This window comes from Strix uralensis, chromosome 5, assembly GCF_047716275.1.
Source record: "Strix uralensis isolate ZFMK-TIS-50842 chromosome 5, bStrUra1, whole genome shotgun sequence".
Taxonomy (NCBI): Eukaryota; Metazoa; Chordata; class Aves; order Strigiformes; family Strigidae; genus Strix; species Strix uralensis.
Window position 1 is genome coordinate 60872054 of NC_133976.1, and position 17865 is coordinate 60889918.

Consider the following 17865-nt stretch of genomic DNA (forward strand, 5'->3'; position numbering starts at 1 on the left):
GGCTGAGGGAACTGGGGTTGTTTAGTTTGGAGAAGAGGAGGCTGAAGGGAGACCTCATCGCCCTCTACAGCTACCTGAAAGGAGGTTGCAGAGAGCTGGGGATGAGTCTCTTTAACCAAGTGACAAGTGACAGGACAAGAGGGAATGGCCTCAAGTTGTGCCAGGGAAGGTTTAGACTGGATATCAGGAAGCATTTCTTTACAGTACGGGTTGTTCGGCGTTGGAATGTGCTGCCCAGGGAAGTGGTGGAGTCCCCATCCCTGGAGGTGTTTAAGAGTAAAGTTGACTTAGCGCTGAGGGTTATGGTGTAGTTGGGAACTGTCAGTGTTAGGTCAGTGGTTGGACTGGATGATCTTCAAGGTCTTTTCCAACCTAGACGATTCTGTGATTCTGTGAATGAGATATTTGCTTTGAAACGTTACAGCCTGACCACCAACCCTGAAAAGCTTGAGTTACCCGAGCTAACGGCCAATCTGCTCACAGATATTATAGTCACATCTGCACCAGTATCTAAAATGCCTGTCAGTTCAACAGATTCTTCTGCTTTAGTGAGGGTACATTTTACCAGAGGTCCACCTTGTGTCACTGTCTGAGTCCAAAATATTTGAAGAGTACCTGCTGATCCAAATCCTGAGTCACCCCGGCTTCTCGGCATACTATTAGGGGGAGCTGCAGTAAAATAAACAATCTGAGCAATTTTTGACCCTTTTGTTACTGAACACGGGGGTACAGGGGTCCAGGCCATCATTCTGATTTCCCCTTCATAATCGGCATCTATGACCCCTGGTAAAATGAACAACTCCTGTAAGGTTGTAGATGATCTTCTTAGTAATAATGCACTTTTTCCATTTCCCAACGGTCCATATACTCCTGTTGGTATCAAGGATACTGTGGTATCTAATAATGTTACGGACTCAGAGACTGCTAGGTCCCTGCCTTATCGGTATCAACTAAATTGTTATAAACCACCACTGATTGCAGTATTTGATTAGTGTCTTTTCATTCACACTTGCGCCTGGAGGTCCCCCTATCTTCTTCCAGCGTTTTAAAATACAGCCTAGGGGACTCTTTTTGACTATTCCCCCAATCTGGCCAATTCCTATCTCGTCTACTTTACCTTAAAACGCTACCTGATAAGCTGACAATATCCCCCTCAGGCAGATGGTACAAGGGTGCACTCTCCCCACAGAGCATGCGCCTAAATTCAAGACAACAATTAATACAGAATTACTGCCTCCCACTAGAGGATATATTTCATCTATGACACTTAAAACATTTAGCCCAAACAAACAGGCAGCACCAGTGACCCAGCGGGCGGGCACTAGGGCGCTCTGTACTAAGGAATGTTCACTCGTCCTGCACTACCCCCCCACTGGTACAGAGTCTGCCCTGTGCTTCGTTCCTCTCCGGCCGCTTCCCTCGCGGAATAACGGAACTGCAGATCAGAGAACTCCGCACTCCGCAGCTGCAGCTGGGTTGCATCTCACACACGCAGAACAATCACACAACCAAACAAAGAGGCCCCTTCCAATTATTACTCACACAACATAAAATGACAAATACTACAAACATCAAAACACCATTAAGAATATATAAAGCCATTGCTTGTTGATTATGTGGTGTGCCCAGAAAATTCCCCCTTCTTTGTTTTAAAATCAAGGCTTTTGGTGTACTGACCATCAGAAAGGTTTAAAGTTAGTCTTTTTAGAACGGACAAGGGACTCCGCATCACAGTGTCAGCACCTTCTGTAAAAACTGCTGCTTTTGGTGTTCGGGGGAGGCGGGACAGACGATCGCGTGGTGCCAGATGGCCGCAGGCAGTCGCTCCACGGCAGGGTGGCTGGGGGAGGCCCGGGCCGCCGCCACCAACTCCGCACTTTAAAAGTGTCCGAAACCAACTTCCAAGTGGTCGCTAGCTCACTGGCATGCTGATCCCCCTTGGAAATAGCATCCCACCACTGTTCACCTATTTCAGCCCATTTTGCTGGTTCAGAGGCTGTGAGGGTATCAGCAGGATAGCCGTGGTTTCTACACCATTTAAGTAACCTTAGTACAGAAGTTTCGTTGTAAGTTATCCCTCTTCTAGAGTATAAGTTATCCCTCTCTTAGAGAGTATATGCAGCAGGAGTCTAACAGTGGCCGTCTCCTCTGCGGACATGTTCTGCCCCATGCTACCCCCGATTGATCACCTCTCCTGGGTGATTTTCCATCGAGCGACTGTTTTCCATCCTCCCTGTCACAGCCCCGCTGCAGGCAGTACCTCCAATCGGGGATCCTCCCGCGGCGTCTTCTGCGCTCCGTCCTGGGACATCGGGTTCACCATTTGTTGCGGAAGGATATCGGACTTGCACAACTCCATGAGAGTTATATCAAGCAAAGCCGTTTATTTTTCTAATAGTACATACTTATGCTCTCGCCAAAGCTCTTACTTCATAATTAGCAAATCAGCAACTGGACAGCTATCAACCTTTTCTCCTGTCAGCATAAGACCACTCTAACACACGTTGTACAGACCAATCAACTTCTTGTTCACGCGCTGTTCATGCGGCGGTAACTTCTCACAGTTCAGTACTTTTCCACAGTTCAGTGTTGCAGCTGTCCGTTGTTTTCCCCTGCCACCTTGGCACAACTCAGCAGTTTCTTATCTTTCTCCCAAAGCCTGTTTCTCATCAAAGCCTAGCTGTTGATTCAGAGGCTGTGCAGGGCTGACAGGCTGATGTCTCCCACAGTGACATGTGTGGTGGTGTTGAGGATGCATTCTATCTCATCCCCAGCTCATTAATCAGGATGGTAATCAGTATCAGCCCCAGTATCAATTCATGGAATACCACCTGTAACAGGCCGCCATCTGAATGTTTTATTACTGCACACAACCCTTCGAGCTTGGCAGTCCAACTTACTTTGCAGGCACCTTGTAGTCCACTTACCCAAACCTTAACTCAGTTTGGCTATATGAGCATGCTAAACAGCTCCACACACATTTTCTTCTTACACAAATGCATCCCTGTATTTCTGTTGTGAACCTAATCCTGTCTCTCTGTTACTAGAAGAGAAATGGTCATGGAGGAAGGATTTACCTGCAGCTGAACTTTGGGTGAAATCATTGCGTTAAAGTACATTGTGTTTCCTGTGTTTTTAAAAACACTGTGGTTAATTTTTAAGCTTGTTCATTCTGTGCTGCTGCTTTCCTTCCTCTAATCCATTTCTTAGGATGTTCTATTCCTCCTGAATCTCATCTAGTCAGTAAACTGCCCATTAAGAGGGTGGAAAAACAGTTGTCTGGTTGCTTCTGAATGCAAAACCCCAAACCTCTTTGTCATCCAACTATAAAGAAATACCTGAGAGGCTGTTCAGAACCATGAGCCACATTTCCTCCTCTGTTGCTAGGGCATTGACTGAACACCAGACCAAGAAAAGCTATGACAGGTTCTTACTCATTGTCCCCATCCCTACAATTAGCCTTGTGGACTACTGTTAATATTGGAAGCCAACCAAAATAATTATCACCTGTGCAGGGTGCATTTTTCCTCTGCACATAGTCCTAAATGGAAACCTTGTAAAATTGTTGACATTTCGACCCCTATTAAATACGATGCTTTTGAGAGGATCAAAACCAAATACACCCACATAATTTAAAGCAATGGTCCCTGTTACCTTTCAATTTTTGCTGCTTTCTTAGGAAGAAAAAAACATAGATAAGGATCATGGATACAGTCCAGATCTTGTATAAATGCCTGACTCTTGTGTTAAATATACCTAAGCTGATTTACAGGTGCAGAGGATCAAGAAACAGATTTGTTTCTTTTAAAGGTGGGTGATTCTTTGATGGAGAGTCCAAGATAGATTAGTTTTGGAAGACGTACTTGCTTTCATCAGGGCAAATATTCAACGAATTCCAGAAAACCTTCTCAGTTTTTATCCATCGAAACAAGCTTTGTGTGATCCCTTTTTCCAAACTTGCCTGCACAGGGAGATTCAATGACTGGACCTCCTGCACAGTAACCTGTACAGTCTGTACTATTCTGTGATTACTCTTCAGGACAGCTCACCCAAAGTCCAGTTACTCTGTTTTGATGTAGAGTTGTGACACTCGCACTTCTGCGTTTTGAGGCACTGACATGTGAAATTGTACACTGAGAAAGAATGGGGAGATGCATGAGAAACAGTCCGGGATGAACATGAACTCCAGGTTGTCAAAATACTTTCTGTGACCACTGGATGTATAAAAACAGGGACATTACAAATATGAGTACAGGAGATACATTTCTTTTGTATTGGGTGTCTCCTTTTTATTCCTGCATACTGAATGTCTACACTATCAGATAACTGATCTCCCTAGTTCATTCTTTGCTCTTGGCTCCCTGATCATTCACAGGGCACAGAAATCAGTTGTTACCTTGTCTTTCTCAGGGATCAACCTGTCTTTTGTCAAGGAAAAAAAAAAAAAAAAAAGTGTCATTTGTGATAGTTCACTCCAGGAAGTATTTCTGAAAGGTAGTATAGATAGGACTACACTCTGTTTGGCACCTCCTTTCAGTCCTTCAACACTGAATCAGAAGACTTCACACTCTTTAATATTCCCACATGCCCTGATGACATTCTCCAGTGCACACAACATAGACGCTCAGTTCCATGCTAAAAACTCGCCAATCTAGAAAATTGTAAAGTGGCTCTCTCATGTCAAACACTGAGAAATGCAAACAAAATAATTATGTCTAAAAACTGAAGGAACACAAACTAGGCCTTCAGAGACAAGTACTATGTAGTATGAATGAGACCAGCATGCTCAATAAAGAGCTAGACCCTGAACAGTGTGTGTGCAGCCACTCTGTAGTCCTTGATCTGGGTGCTAGGGATCACATCTTGGAGTGAATATATTTTAAAATGTAGATTTAGCTACTTGTGCAGATCTAATCTCCACAGGTCAAAGATGAGTACTTATAAATTAACAAAGTTCAAAGAAAATACTGGAAAATTTCCCATAAAGTTGGAAAAAATGGCTCCAGGAGCTTATCTGGGAGGAAGTCAAGGGATAGTTTGATCGTAGCTTATTAATATACACAGGAGAAAATAGTATTTCTTAATAGAGGGCTTGCCAATTTAGCAAAGGTTCAACAAGATCAAATGACTGCAAGTTAGAAATAATGGAAGTATCCTTCATCAGGGTAATTATGCATTGGAATAACTTATCAAAGTTTGTGATAGATTATCCGTTATTGTAAATTTTTAAATCAAGACTGAATGTTTTTCTTGAAGTTATGCTCTAGTTAAAGCACAAATTGATTTTGAAAAATCCTGTGGCCTCTGTTATGCAAGAGCTAAAAATTAACATTTCTGATTGTATCACTTAAATATGTATTTAACTGGGACTTTGTTTTTCTCTCGACTGAGGTCACCTAAGCATCCAGGCAAATGAAATCACAGATAACCTACCGTGTAAGAACTTACTGCATTTTTAGTACTGAAGAGAAGTTCTTTAAAACTTTGTAGACATTTTCCACATTTCCCCCATGTCATTTTTCTTTTTAAGTCTCGCATTTCAAAGGGCTTTATAATAAGATGTGTGCCTGACCATCCTTTTGTTAGTATCAACTTTTGGCACCTCAGTCATGACTTCCAGATGTATACAGAGATGCACAGTGAGTAGCTGTTGGGTGATACTTGTGCGTGGCAGTCCTCTGCTCCATTTAGATTGGTCATTGCCTCTTTCAGCCAAGAAGCTGAAACCTTCCTCCTCTCTCCCTTTGCTGGTCTGAAGTTAGAATGTGTTATCTGAGGTTTGAAAATTCTGAGCAAAAACTTTCCCAATCTTTTGAATTCCAAGAGAATTTAATGGTTTGCCTCTTGTGGGTTTTTTTTCCCCTCACTTGGAAGCCATCTACCTAGTTTGCCAACTGAGAAGTCCCTGGAATAGTTGCTTTCCACTGCCTTTAAAATGTAATCTCTGTACCCTATATGCTCACAAGGGTTATGGAGTGCAAAGGCTATAAGAAAAAAGGAAAACTTTATCAACAATTTGGGCAGGAAGGTGTATGACTTTGCACTGCTTGGGATCTATGTAAAAGGAGGCCAATTCCTCTAGGTCTAGAGAAAGTTTTTCTGTGCTGACCTCTGAGAGACCTGCAGAATCGGTACTTCTCTTCACTGGAAGATAGGAGGGGAGAGCATTAATTAGCAGGATTGTCTTTAAGTACAAGACATTTTCCTCCATAGACTTCCTAAAAGTCTTATGGCTCATGACTCCTCTCCTGTATACCTTAGACTCCTGAATCAAGGAAATTTTTCTGTAGCAGCCTTTGGAGCTTTAAGAAAGTTGGAGAAATTCCTCCAGAAATGGAAGTAATTAAAGAGAAGATACAAAGCATATGGATCTTTTTTCAAATTGCTCAGGAAGAATAGCGTCTAAACAATAAAGAAACAATTAGAAAACTAGGAAATTCTGAGCTACAGTCAGTAGCTCTATAAGAATTTAGCATCATGCGTAAGTATATCCTTCATCTTAATTCTGCCTAAGGACAAACAGCATACTTAGGAAGAGGAGAACAAAGAAAATAAAAGTGTTCCATTTCATTAAATGGTCATCAGGAAGTGTAAACAAAATATTTATAATGCTTCAAGAGGAACCAGGCTCCCAACAGAGTGACTGTACTACATTTCAAAATGCATTCTACCTCAGTTTCACTTTCAACACATGTGCAGAGAAAACAAGGGCTATTGCATTTTGTCACCATGCCCGGAGGGACACCCACTTCCCATTTCAAAACAGTTTCTCAGCCCTGTTCAGTTTTCTCAGAGAAAAGTTCAAATGTGGAGTCATCATTTATTCTCAATTAACATATTCTGCATCCCTGCAAGTTTTTATTAGGTTTTTTTTTTTACATTGTGAAAGGCTTTTTGGGAGAAAAACACCAGTGCATGTAAGTTCATAGTTAAATAATGTATCAGGATACTCCAAAAATGAGTTAGAATGACAGTCCTTTAGTCATACTGTGTTAAAAGCTATAGACATAACCTGTGGGGTTTTTATACTAAAGATATGGCTAGTCAAATTATGAGCAGCAGTCTATAAATCAAGTGAAATAAATGCAGTGATTTTCATCCACACAAAGACTTAAAATGAAGATTTAAAAATGCATGCAGTGGCTTGTTGTGGAATTGCAGCTTTAATTCAATTTTTTAATCCCTAACAGCCATATGTCTGTGTTTTTCTATTTGCTCTTGATACTGTGGGTGGAGAGCAGAGGCCACAGTCACTGGTGTGGAGGTGTGGCCCAGCAGATTCCAAATGTAGTCCTCAGCAAAACTGGTCATTTGGGCCCCGATCCAGCAAAGGCACAGTCACATTCCTGGCATTACACACTGTGACCACTTCCATTGATTTCAGGTACAATAAACTAGAATTAAAAGAACACAATAAGTATTTGCTAGAGTACTAAGCAGTCAACACTCTCATGGTGCTTATCCTCGGATAGCAGAGCTACAAGCCCCTTCCATAGCACCTAAAACTCAATGCAAATTCTTGGTGCCAAATCTATTTCACAAAACATGGTGGCTTACTGTTGTTTGTACTGCCTTGAATCTCTGGGTCAGTTATTTATTGCAGCAAATCTCCATAATGTCATCCCTATTTAACATTATTTCTTACAGCATCTAAGACTGAGTGGTTTGGTGTATGGGCTTTGGTATGCTGGTTAGGTAGTATAAAATCCCAGTAATTTTTTTAAAACCTACTATTGCTTTGTAATGTATTTTGAAGTGTGTCCTGCCTGTCTTTCTTAGACACTGTAATGGTATCTACTTGCTATCTGTCTAGATAGGTCAGTGTTATAGGCTTAATTTCAAGAAGAAATTTTAAAAACCTGACAAGGATAGTCTCTGAGATGCTGCTCACATAATATGGCATTGCCTTAACAGCTCACAAAAGCATCCTGTTCTCCCTGAAAGAAACAGGCCAGGCAGTGCTTACAGAAAATGATCTTTTAGTAGCTACATTTTTTCCCCCACAGCACTGAGTATTTTTTCACCCACCTTAAAAGGGTCATTGTAATAAATTGATTGAGCTTGAAAGCTTGTCCAGATTCACTATAACTTCTGTAAGTGATTCTGTTCTATCTTAAAATGTTGTTTATTACTTCCAGCTCTACTATATATTCCTCTCTCAATTTCAGGAAAAGCCATAGTCCATGTTCCTGAAGCAAGGGGTGAGGATGCTTGGTAGCATTCCAAGGGAAATTGCTGATGTTTCTGCAAACTTTCAATTTACTATTCAGAAAAATTAAATTAAATATTTTGTTCTGGAGCAGATTAACAAAAAAAAACCCCGGACTATTTTGCTGAGATGGCTTGAAGCATCTACTGAAACCATTGCTTAGTCAAAACATTGGAAAGACAAAATTTGGATTGAATCAAAAAATGGGAAAAGGACAAAAAAAATCAGGTGACTCCCAGAGTTTTGTTAGATCCAGAATGAAACATATATTTTCCTTTTCAGGTCTTGTAACCATTTTCAATAAAATTCTTAAGTTGTATCAATTTTAATGTGAAAAATATTATTTTTAGAATAAGTTGATTTTTAAAATGTGCCAAAAAAAAAATCTGCAGTATTTCCCAACTGAAACGTTTTAGTCCAAATATGTTAATTCAGATTTTTTGCCGTTTTCTCCAATCTATTCACCAAATTCCTTTGGTTTTTGGTTTGCTTTTGGGGCTGGTTTTTTTTTGCATGTGTCCTGAAGTTACATTTTTCAGAAGCTCCTTTGTTTGTTTCAGCAATTCAGAATCTGTCAGGTCAAGTGAAGTCTCATCAAGCAGAAGGAGAAGATGCCATTCGAGTAAAAATTAGGCTAGGACACGTTCCATAGATTTAGTAATAAAGCATTATTTTTCCAAGAGCTCTTTGAGATATTTGCATCTTTGTATATGTCTGAACTATTTCCTCAGGGTAAGGAAAATAGGGTGTTCTGTGGTGGATTATATTTATTTAATACTCATGAGACATTTGTGTTGCCACTTTTCTCTTTTTGTTTATTTGCTGCCAAGCTTTCCCTTTGTTTTTCTCAGGTAGGTTAGGGCAGGAAAATCCTACACTCATCAAAAGATGAGAAGTCCCACTGCCTGGGGTCAGATGTTCATAAAATATTCGTTTGATTTTTTTTTTTCTCTAGTCTTCCTCCCCCAGCACAGCAGCTGAGAGTAAGTCCCTTTTCCCCTTATGTTCAGCTGTATGTCAACTTAAATTTAGTCTAAGATTTCAGTCAGTTTGACTCTGAGGGAAGGGGCTCCTGAGGCAAATATTTCCCTTTCCTTATTTCAGACACTTTGCCTGCAAACTAATTGTGCAGATTGGAGTTTGTTCGTTTGTTATGTTAGCTTTTGGTAACAGAACAATATACAAGTAAAACTGAAGTGCAGTGTTCTGAAGAAAAGGTAATTTTTCTTTGCATGAACTGTTTAAAAGTTCCCAACACACATGCTTTTGCACTAAATAACACTAATTAGTGGAATAGTATTAAATTCTTCTCTTAGTAGAAATCTCTTATTCTCCCTAATACTAATGAGTAAATATTTAAACTTGCCATAAATATTCTCCAGTAGTTATTTTCTACAGCAGCAGTAAATTAGAATTCCACAGTGTGAGAAGCCCTGAGAAGAGGCTGTGTTAAACCCAAGCTTGTAGGTGAATCAAAATCACATCAAAATTAGTCTTGATGATGGAACATTAAAAGCTTGTGAATATTTTCAATAGGTAAGATTGCATCACAATTTAATATATCCTTTCTCACATATATTCCAGTTTTCCATGCCATCTGCCTCCTTTACTCTCAGCTGCTACCATGATAGCCCCTCAGGACAGCATAATCTCTTTAGCTGCGATGCCATAATCTGCTGTTATCATAAGAGCAGAAGACAAAAAAATTGGAGAATACTGCACATATTAAAACATTTCCCCTTCTCCTCCTCAGACTGGAGGCTTCAAAAAATTAAGAAAAATTGTTTTATTGTCTATAAATTATAAAAACTATTAAGCGAATCTTACAATTGTTCTTTATTTTTCTTAATAAAGAATCTTCTCAGTTGTATTTCACTATTGAAACAAAGCTGACAGTTCTTGCCAGCTCAAAAAAATCCTTTGCCAGAGAGAAGTGGATCTCACCCAGTTTATTGCTGCAGCACAAGGAACCTGCTTCACATTGATCTAGAATTTCAGACAATGCACAGTGGCTTTCTTAGAAGCTAATGCACACACACTACACACTTCAAATAGGCTTTGGTTATGCTGGAGAGAAGACAAACAGGCTGGCAGAAATACATTGTAGCATGTTGTGACAATACACCCCTTTCCAATCCCACAGCTGGAAATAGAAAGGTTGACTGAAGATGAAAGGGGATCCCTCCAGTACAGGTTCCAGCATCCTTGGGAACCAGATGGACTGAAATGGAAAACAGAACTAAAATAGGCCACAAAATTCACTGCCAGAAGAGGTTTTCTTTTTATTCATGGCAGTGCCAGGTTTTACTAGAAAGAAATCTACCATGTCATAGAAACTGAAGATAGGAATGAACTGGTACCACCTTTGTTCTCTCCCAACCAGTGCAGGATTGTTCCAGGTGTATCTTCTAATCTTTGTGTAGTCTGATTTTTAAAGACTTATGAAATAAAGCGTTTTATCTGTCATTTTTAGGCTATTTCACCATGACAGTTTTAGAAGAACTTTTCTTAAGTATTAAGTATTCAGACTAAATTTCCTTTCTTATTCTCATTACTTTTAGCTTCAGTCTTAGACTACCTCAGGCAGCTTTTCCCAGTGCCTGCTTTTTGCCATTTCATATTCTTCTGTGTAGTTGTTAAGTTTCTCTACAGTTATGATGACATTTTTTTGTAAGACTTCTTGTTTAATATTACTTGCAGATGTCATTACTATTCTGTTCACTTCCCCCTTCCACTAATGAAGATGTGAAACAACACAGAACCTGTCATTGCTCTTACTAGGTATTTCCTGTCAACCTGCTAGACTGCTGTTTCTCAGTACTCTTCCTTTATGGTCCTTCAGTTTACGTTCCTTCCCCATGACAGTGCTCATATCTAAGTCTTTCCAAATTAATTTTTTGAGTAAAATTTTCTGAGACGCTGTAGGAAAGGTTTTGCTGATGCTTCAATCCAACTTCATTGCTTCTGCTGTTTTCCCTTCTTCTACACTAGGGGTTTTGTCCAGACAAAAAGCAACTGAGGAATAACAATGTATGTTGAGATACCTCCTTTCCTGCTTCAAGTGTAACTTTCCGATCTGAGGATCCTGCTTTATGAACACTTGCTGCCTTAATGGCAGGCACTCTCAAAGGCTAGGTTGTAACCTACACTGATAATCTGTTACTCAGAAAAGTTCCAAGGATTGCAGTCAGATCTGTCAGGTGATTAACTTCTTACTAGGTGGAGTAAGGGCTCCAGTTTCATCTTATGCAGCATATGTATTGCATCCTATGCAGTAAGTATTAAGGGCCAGATTTCACTCCACACACATTGAGTAAGATGTTTTATACGAGTGACAAAATTTTCTTTGTGTCAGCATAATCTTAATTTCAGGCCAGATAGAAATTAATTTAAACAGTGGGATTTTGGAAGAAGCAGACCTCTGTTCACAGTGAGGATGGCAGAAATGGAGTCATACTAGATAAATCAGGATTGTCTCTACCCTTTTCCTAGTAGACAGTGACTTGACAGAATATCCTCTTGGAGCCTGTAGCTTTTCAGAATAAGGAGTGGGGAGGGTCACTTCTGAGTGTTAAGAGGTTCCTTCTTTCTTTCTTATAGGATATTATATAATTATCTTTGGAATGGTAATGACCTTTGGATGAATTTAACCTCCATCATGTGAATCACCTGTATTGGTTCATTTTTTAAGGAATAGTTCCAGTGCTAATCATGTTACAATGAAATCAAGCTTTATCAGTTAAGGAGACTACTAGAAATACAATATCCTTCCCTTGCTTCTCTTCTTCCTAGTTTCACTCCTCTTTGGCTACTTGAGCCTTCTTGAAAGACTGTATAACCTAGCATTCATCTGTATGCTATCTCTCCATGTTTTTTCTGCAGCCTCAGGGGTTCAGGAAAACTTTCTCTTAGTGGCATCTTGTAACTTGAAGCTTTTTTTAGTCAGCCTTCTCTGTTAGCACAGGGTAAGGACTGTAATTTCTACTGATAGATTGCAGCTCATGTCATTGTTTTAACTGCTGAGTCAGCACATAGACAGGATGGCCCTTGACTGGCATGTGACATCATGGCTTCTCTTGTTCTTTGCACTGTTTTCCTTCAGGGGTTATCTTGCTGCTTCTTGATAAGTTACGGAAGATGAAATGGGAGCAGATGTGGAGACTCACGGCAGAGCGGGAGTTAATGAGCATGCTGTCCACTTCACTGGCTGACCAGGTGAGTAGGACTTTGCAGAGGAGTGATACAACCACTACTCCATGAATTGAGCAAAGTAAGAAAAGGAAAGGGGATGAGATGTGGGAAAAGGCAGGGAAAGGATACTGTGCCTGTAGACATCATTTGTTGAACTGTTCTGGGGAAAACATGGAAGAGAGGAACAGAGATTTACTCATGAGGTTTCTCCTACTACACTGACACTTCTACCTCCTCTGCACAGATGATTCATAAGATAGACAAATGCTTTAATTTTCTGTCCTCCTTTTTTTTGACATAAAACTCTCCAGACACTAGAAGTCCAAATATACTGTGTCTTTTCTTACTGGTTATTGTCTAAGCAGACTTTAGTTTTAAGAGTCTCCAGATATTTCTTTACTGTTTCTGGCAGATGAGTCCCAGCAGTCTTTTAATGCACTCCTTGCCACAACACCCCTGTAAAGGCAGAAGTGCTGCTGTCTCCCTGCCACAGATGGGAAACTGAGGCCAAGAGAAGAAATAATGTGTCTATACACAGGAACGCATATTTACTCTCTTTGTGCTTCCTGCCAGCTCTCAGTTTTAAATCCAGAAACCCTGTTAATGTAGTAGTGGACCTGAACTGATAAGTCTTGCTCAACAGCTTGACTGTATTAACTCAATACAGCATCATATTTAGATATTTCTGCTGCTTCTGAGCTACATCTGGCTTATGATCAGTCACCACTAAGGAAGCATGCTGCTTACTGTGCACATAGAGATGTGCACTTGTGTACAGTATTGTTGCAGGTTGATCCAAAAGCTACTGATGTTCATTAGAATGATTCTTCTAACTTCACTGTTTTCAATCAGGTCCTGAGTTGCTGTCTAATACCTGCATGGGACAGAATTTTGTGGAGTGGACTAAGGTTACTTATGTCCTACCCTGATACCTTAACCACAAGACTGTCCCTGTAACTTACTACTCCAACTGGATGGCTGCATAGATGCAGAACACGTTCTGTCTCTCATGGTGTAGGCTGTTCCGTAGATCTGTCCTACATGTCCTTTCCATGAAATACCTAGACTACTTGTTGCAACAATAAAGTGCTAGCTTAGTAGTAATTACCACATAGTAATTCACCTTCAAGCAGTGCAACTGCCAGGATTACTTTCATACCCTTTATTGAAAAGTAATGCAGTACTTGCTAACAGCAGGCAGTTTATCATTTACTGCATATTTCTCTCCCTGGCAACTAGGATAGGAACCACATCTCTTGCCAGCAGTACAAGATAAGTGTTTTGAAAACTTTGCTAGAGTCCATGAGCTCTGTGTGTCAAGAGAGCCTGTTCCTCTTGTTCAGATCTAGACATCACCCCTTAGATTGATAGCACCCTCTATGGTAACAGAATAACAAAGCAAGATTTGCAGTGTTCAGCTTGCATAACCATTTGCATTTCTACTTGTGATGGGGAGGACAGTCAGCTCAGGAAGGGGTTGAGACTACCTCACTGTAGAAAAAACATACCCAACTGTTTCTCTGGTTTTGTCTGCTAGGATATCTTCAATGCAGTCATCAAACAAAATCCCTTCCTTGTCTACCAGCTTCCATGTTTCTGGAACGTGCAGCTATCTGATCATACCCGTTCTGAACAGTGCTACAGAGATGTGTCTGACCTGAAGGTATGTTTCACAGGAGGTTGGATGGGTAGTATCCTTTGGGACAGAGAATGCAGGACTCCGCTGTGACAGAAAGATGAAGTCCCTTAAGTAGGGGGGAAACCAACACATACAGTTTATGAGGACACTCAAGGAGGGGAAGCAAATATGACTTTGGCTTTGTGCATTTTGACTGCTAGAAAAGTGAAAGATGGATGCTGCTTTGAGATTTGACAAGGTGTTAGAGAAGTGCTTCACCTTCTTACATTCTGTACCTGTCACCTATGCCACTGCAGCTTACTGCTGAGTTCCTATTGCTGTCCCAGTTCTTAGCCCTTCCTAGACAAAGACTAGAAAACCTTCTTTTTTTTCTTTTTTTTTTGTACCAGACAAGTTTGAAACTCTTTAGTCAACATCATTTAATAGAGTGAAATTCACAAAGAGCGTTGGGTGGACCCTATCTGGAAATACATTAGCCAAAATTTAAATATCTTGCACACATTTAGTCTTTGTGTACACTTAACCCAGCCACACTGCCACTCATTTTTCCAAAATTTGCTCCTGGAAAAAAAAGGCTGAGTAGAAACCTATTAATTTAATAAAAGGAAGCTGTAATATCAGTTTAATAGCACATTTGTCACTGTTGTCAAGTAGAATATAAAAGCAGGATGGATTTGAACAGGTATGGGTAAATTAACATCAGTTGTGCTGTGGTCATTTAGAAAGGCCAGACTCAAATGTAGCATGCAGAAAGTTCAGAATTGAAGCTGATTGAGCTTCTACCAGTCACAGAATAAGACTGGCTGGCTAAACAACAGTAGATTCCATCAGAGCAGACTAATGGCATCAGAACACAGTACATATTATGCCATTTTTGGTGATTCATTTTAAAATTCAGTCAAGGTTCATATTCTTAATTTATGTTTTGAAAATGCTTTAGTAAAAGAGATTTAAAGAAAAAAAAAAAAAAAACGAAACAAAACACAGAACCATAGAAGAGGTTGCAGGGGACCTCTGGAGACCATCCAAACCCCACTCAAAGCAGGACCAACTTAGATCAAGTTGCTCAGTGCCTTGTACAGTTGAGTGTCAAGTCTCCAAAGACTGAGATTCCACAACCTCCCTGGCCCCCTGTTCAGGAGTTTGTCCACCCTCATGGTGCAATATATTTCCTAAATCTAACCAAATTGTCCCTTGTAAAACTTTGTAGAGTAACACCATGAGTGATCAATGTGAACACCAGATACTGGATGAATATAAAAAATCAATTACCCTTGACACACTGATTTCAAAAGCTCCACTTCCCAAAAGACAGAGGATCTACTACATGGGTTAACTGACCTGTCACAGATGGCCAGTATTGCTTGAATTTCATACATAAAGTATTCACAACCAACTACTCAGGTTTAGTCCACAGAAGACAGCTTTTAAAGTTAGATCAGTATACTGGTTTGTAGACTGATCACTAAATGTTTTATGGTAGATGTTTGTAGGGCAGGATCAATGCAGGGACTTAAAAGCATCACGGTTTTCTGCCTTGTAACAAAGTGCTGATAGAGATTTTAGTTCTGTGCTTGTGTTGAGAATCATGTATGACAGCAATTGCAAGACCTGAAACAAAAGGGGAGATGCAGTAGCAGGGAAAATGTTTTCTGAAAGATTAATTTTAGAAAAATACACCTCCTACCTAGGAGATACCACAGTATTTTTCTGTGAATTAGAGGCTGACATTAATTCGTATACACTGAGGCAGTCAGATTGGATTCAGCACAAGGTTAAGACACATACATTTACATGAGAAAAAGATATTGAAGCTAATAACTGAGGATTGAGGGCTTGGTTCAATTGCCTAAACACAGTTTGAGTCACCATAGATACTCTCAGATATCCATATGGGACTGGCAGATAAAACACAGACCTATACAGGAGATGATACCCTTTTGACAAGGCATCTGGTGGACAGGCAGGATAACCCTAAGGTGCTTTCGGTGTTGCTATACATCTGTATTTAGGCAGGAACTGTGATCCCCATGAGTGGTTTTGGAGACTGGTTAAGCTTACCTCAGAGTAGACATCTGACAACTAATCAGGCAATCACTCTTTAGGCTCCAGTGACTGTATGGACTAATCTGCTTCAGGTGTGGGACATCTAGCTCATATGTAACACCTACAAGTAAGCATTTAATAGAAGTATCTTAAAAATAATCTGTTCTTCATTATCGATTAACAAATCTATGTTTACAAGTATAAGTTAGGCTTGGTTCTTTATTACCATATATTGTATCACACTGTCAGTTCCATTACAGCATAGGCAATGAGTCTAAGATGCGTAATATCCTCCACTGGCTTTCTAGTCTGAGGTATTTAACTCAACAAGGTGTGCAGACACCTAAGCAATTTCTTCATCTGAACTGGACTTATTCACACTGCTAAAATTATCCCCTAAATACTGAATCGGGGCTGAAATTCTTTGCTTTGAAAGACAGGACAGAGCCTTATCTAGTGCACATAAGCCCCCTGATTTCAATAAAGCTCTTCCCATATTCAGCAGTTAAAGAACTGGCCCTCAGGCAGCACTGTTTAAAATTCTTCATACAATTAAAAAAAAAAAAAAAAGCATAAACCAATTCAAGTTGTGAATTTGCATTATGAAAATAAGCAAAATTCTACTTCTGAAAAGAAACCGGCTGGTTTGGTGTGTGGTCCTCTCAAAAAAGCAAAAAATGTCATTAGCCCAAGTTAAAAATATACTCTTAAAATCACCAAAGTTAGTCAGTTCCGTGGCATTTAATATAAATGGTATGACACAACATATTTGGCACGTCCTCTATTTCATGGTAAAACTGTAATAAGAAACAAGGTAAAAGAAACCTCCAGGGTAAGAGGGAGAGAAAAACAGATTGTGAAGTTTGTACCGGAGGATTAAGAAGGATAGCATAGGAAAGGAGGAGATGCAGGGAGAGATTTAAATTCGAAGGTAAAGCTGGCCCAGTTAAGTATTCCTCAGTCATATCAGACTGCATTCCTCATGTCAGACTGAAAAGACACTGATTTAATTCCATCTGACCTCAAAGTCCATGGGACTTGAGGATTTGTCATCTCTTACACACAACATTGTATCAAATAAACTTAGATCCCCAGGGCTGACTGCTTTTGGTGGTGGTGGGGGGGGGGGGGGGGGGAAGGGGGGTGTGTACGTATATGTATACACACTTCTTTGCTGTTCTGTTCACATTCATGCAAACATAGGATGACCAGCATACTTTTTGCAAGCCTGTGGAGCACTTCAATATTTCACAGTGCCTGAAGAGGACTGTAATCACTTTTTTCTCTTTATAGTCCTCATTAAGTTGCATCTCTATCCATTTTACTGATTTTTTTTCTACTGTCTTATGTTAGAGAAGGTCAGATGTTTGACTATTGCTGAACTCTACTTCCTTGCTGCAGCTGAGCAGTGTATACAAATTTTGAAGGACTTGCATATGGGGATCTTTCAGAAAAGGTGTAAGAAAAATAGAAATATTTATAACCAAGTTCTGCATTGTTAGTGACCACTAATTTTATATCCATCTAAAGCAACATCAAAATAAGACTACTTTAATATTTTTATTCATCTAAGTGCTTTCTTACCTCCTGTGTCGTGCTATATAGCACAAGAGGCCACACTGCACACAACTAGACTGAACTCTGTGGGCTTTGTTCTGCTGTCCGTGGTGTATGGAACCAAAACTTACGTAAACAATTACATTTACAGAAATATTCCTTTCCCCACCCAAGGGCACCTGTATTAAGGATGATTTGCATCAGTCAAGACTGTCTTGAAATT

At 40.0% G+C, this 17865-nt stretch overlaps 1 protein-coding gene across 6 annotated transcripts in view; it reads left to right on the forward strand.

The window, feature by feature from the left end:
• LARGE1 (LARGE xylosyl- and glucuronyltransferase 1) overlaps positions 1 to 17865 on the forward strand; it is a 354353-nt gene that overhangs the window by 278281 nt on the left and 58207 nt on the right. For all 6 annotated transcript variants that reach the window (XM_074871306.1, XM_074871310.1, XM_074871308.1 and 3 more), the window contains 2 exons: positions 12312 to 12424; positions 13938 to 14063. In XM_074871306.1, coding sequence (XP_074727407.1) covers positions 12312 to 12424; positions 13938 to 14063 — 239 coding nt within the window. The remainder of the gene's footprint in view (positions 1 to 12311; positions 12425 to 13937; positions 14064 to 17865) is intronic.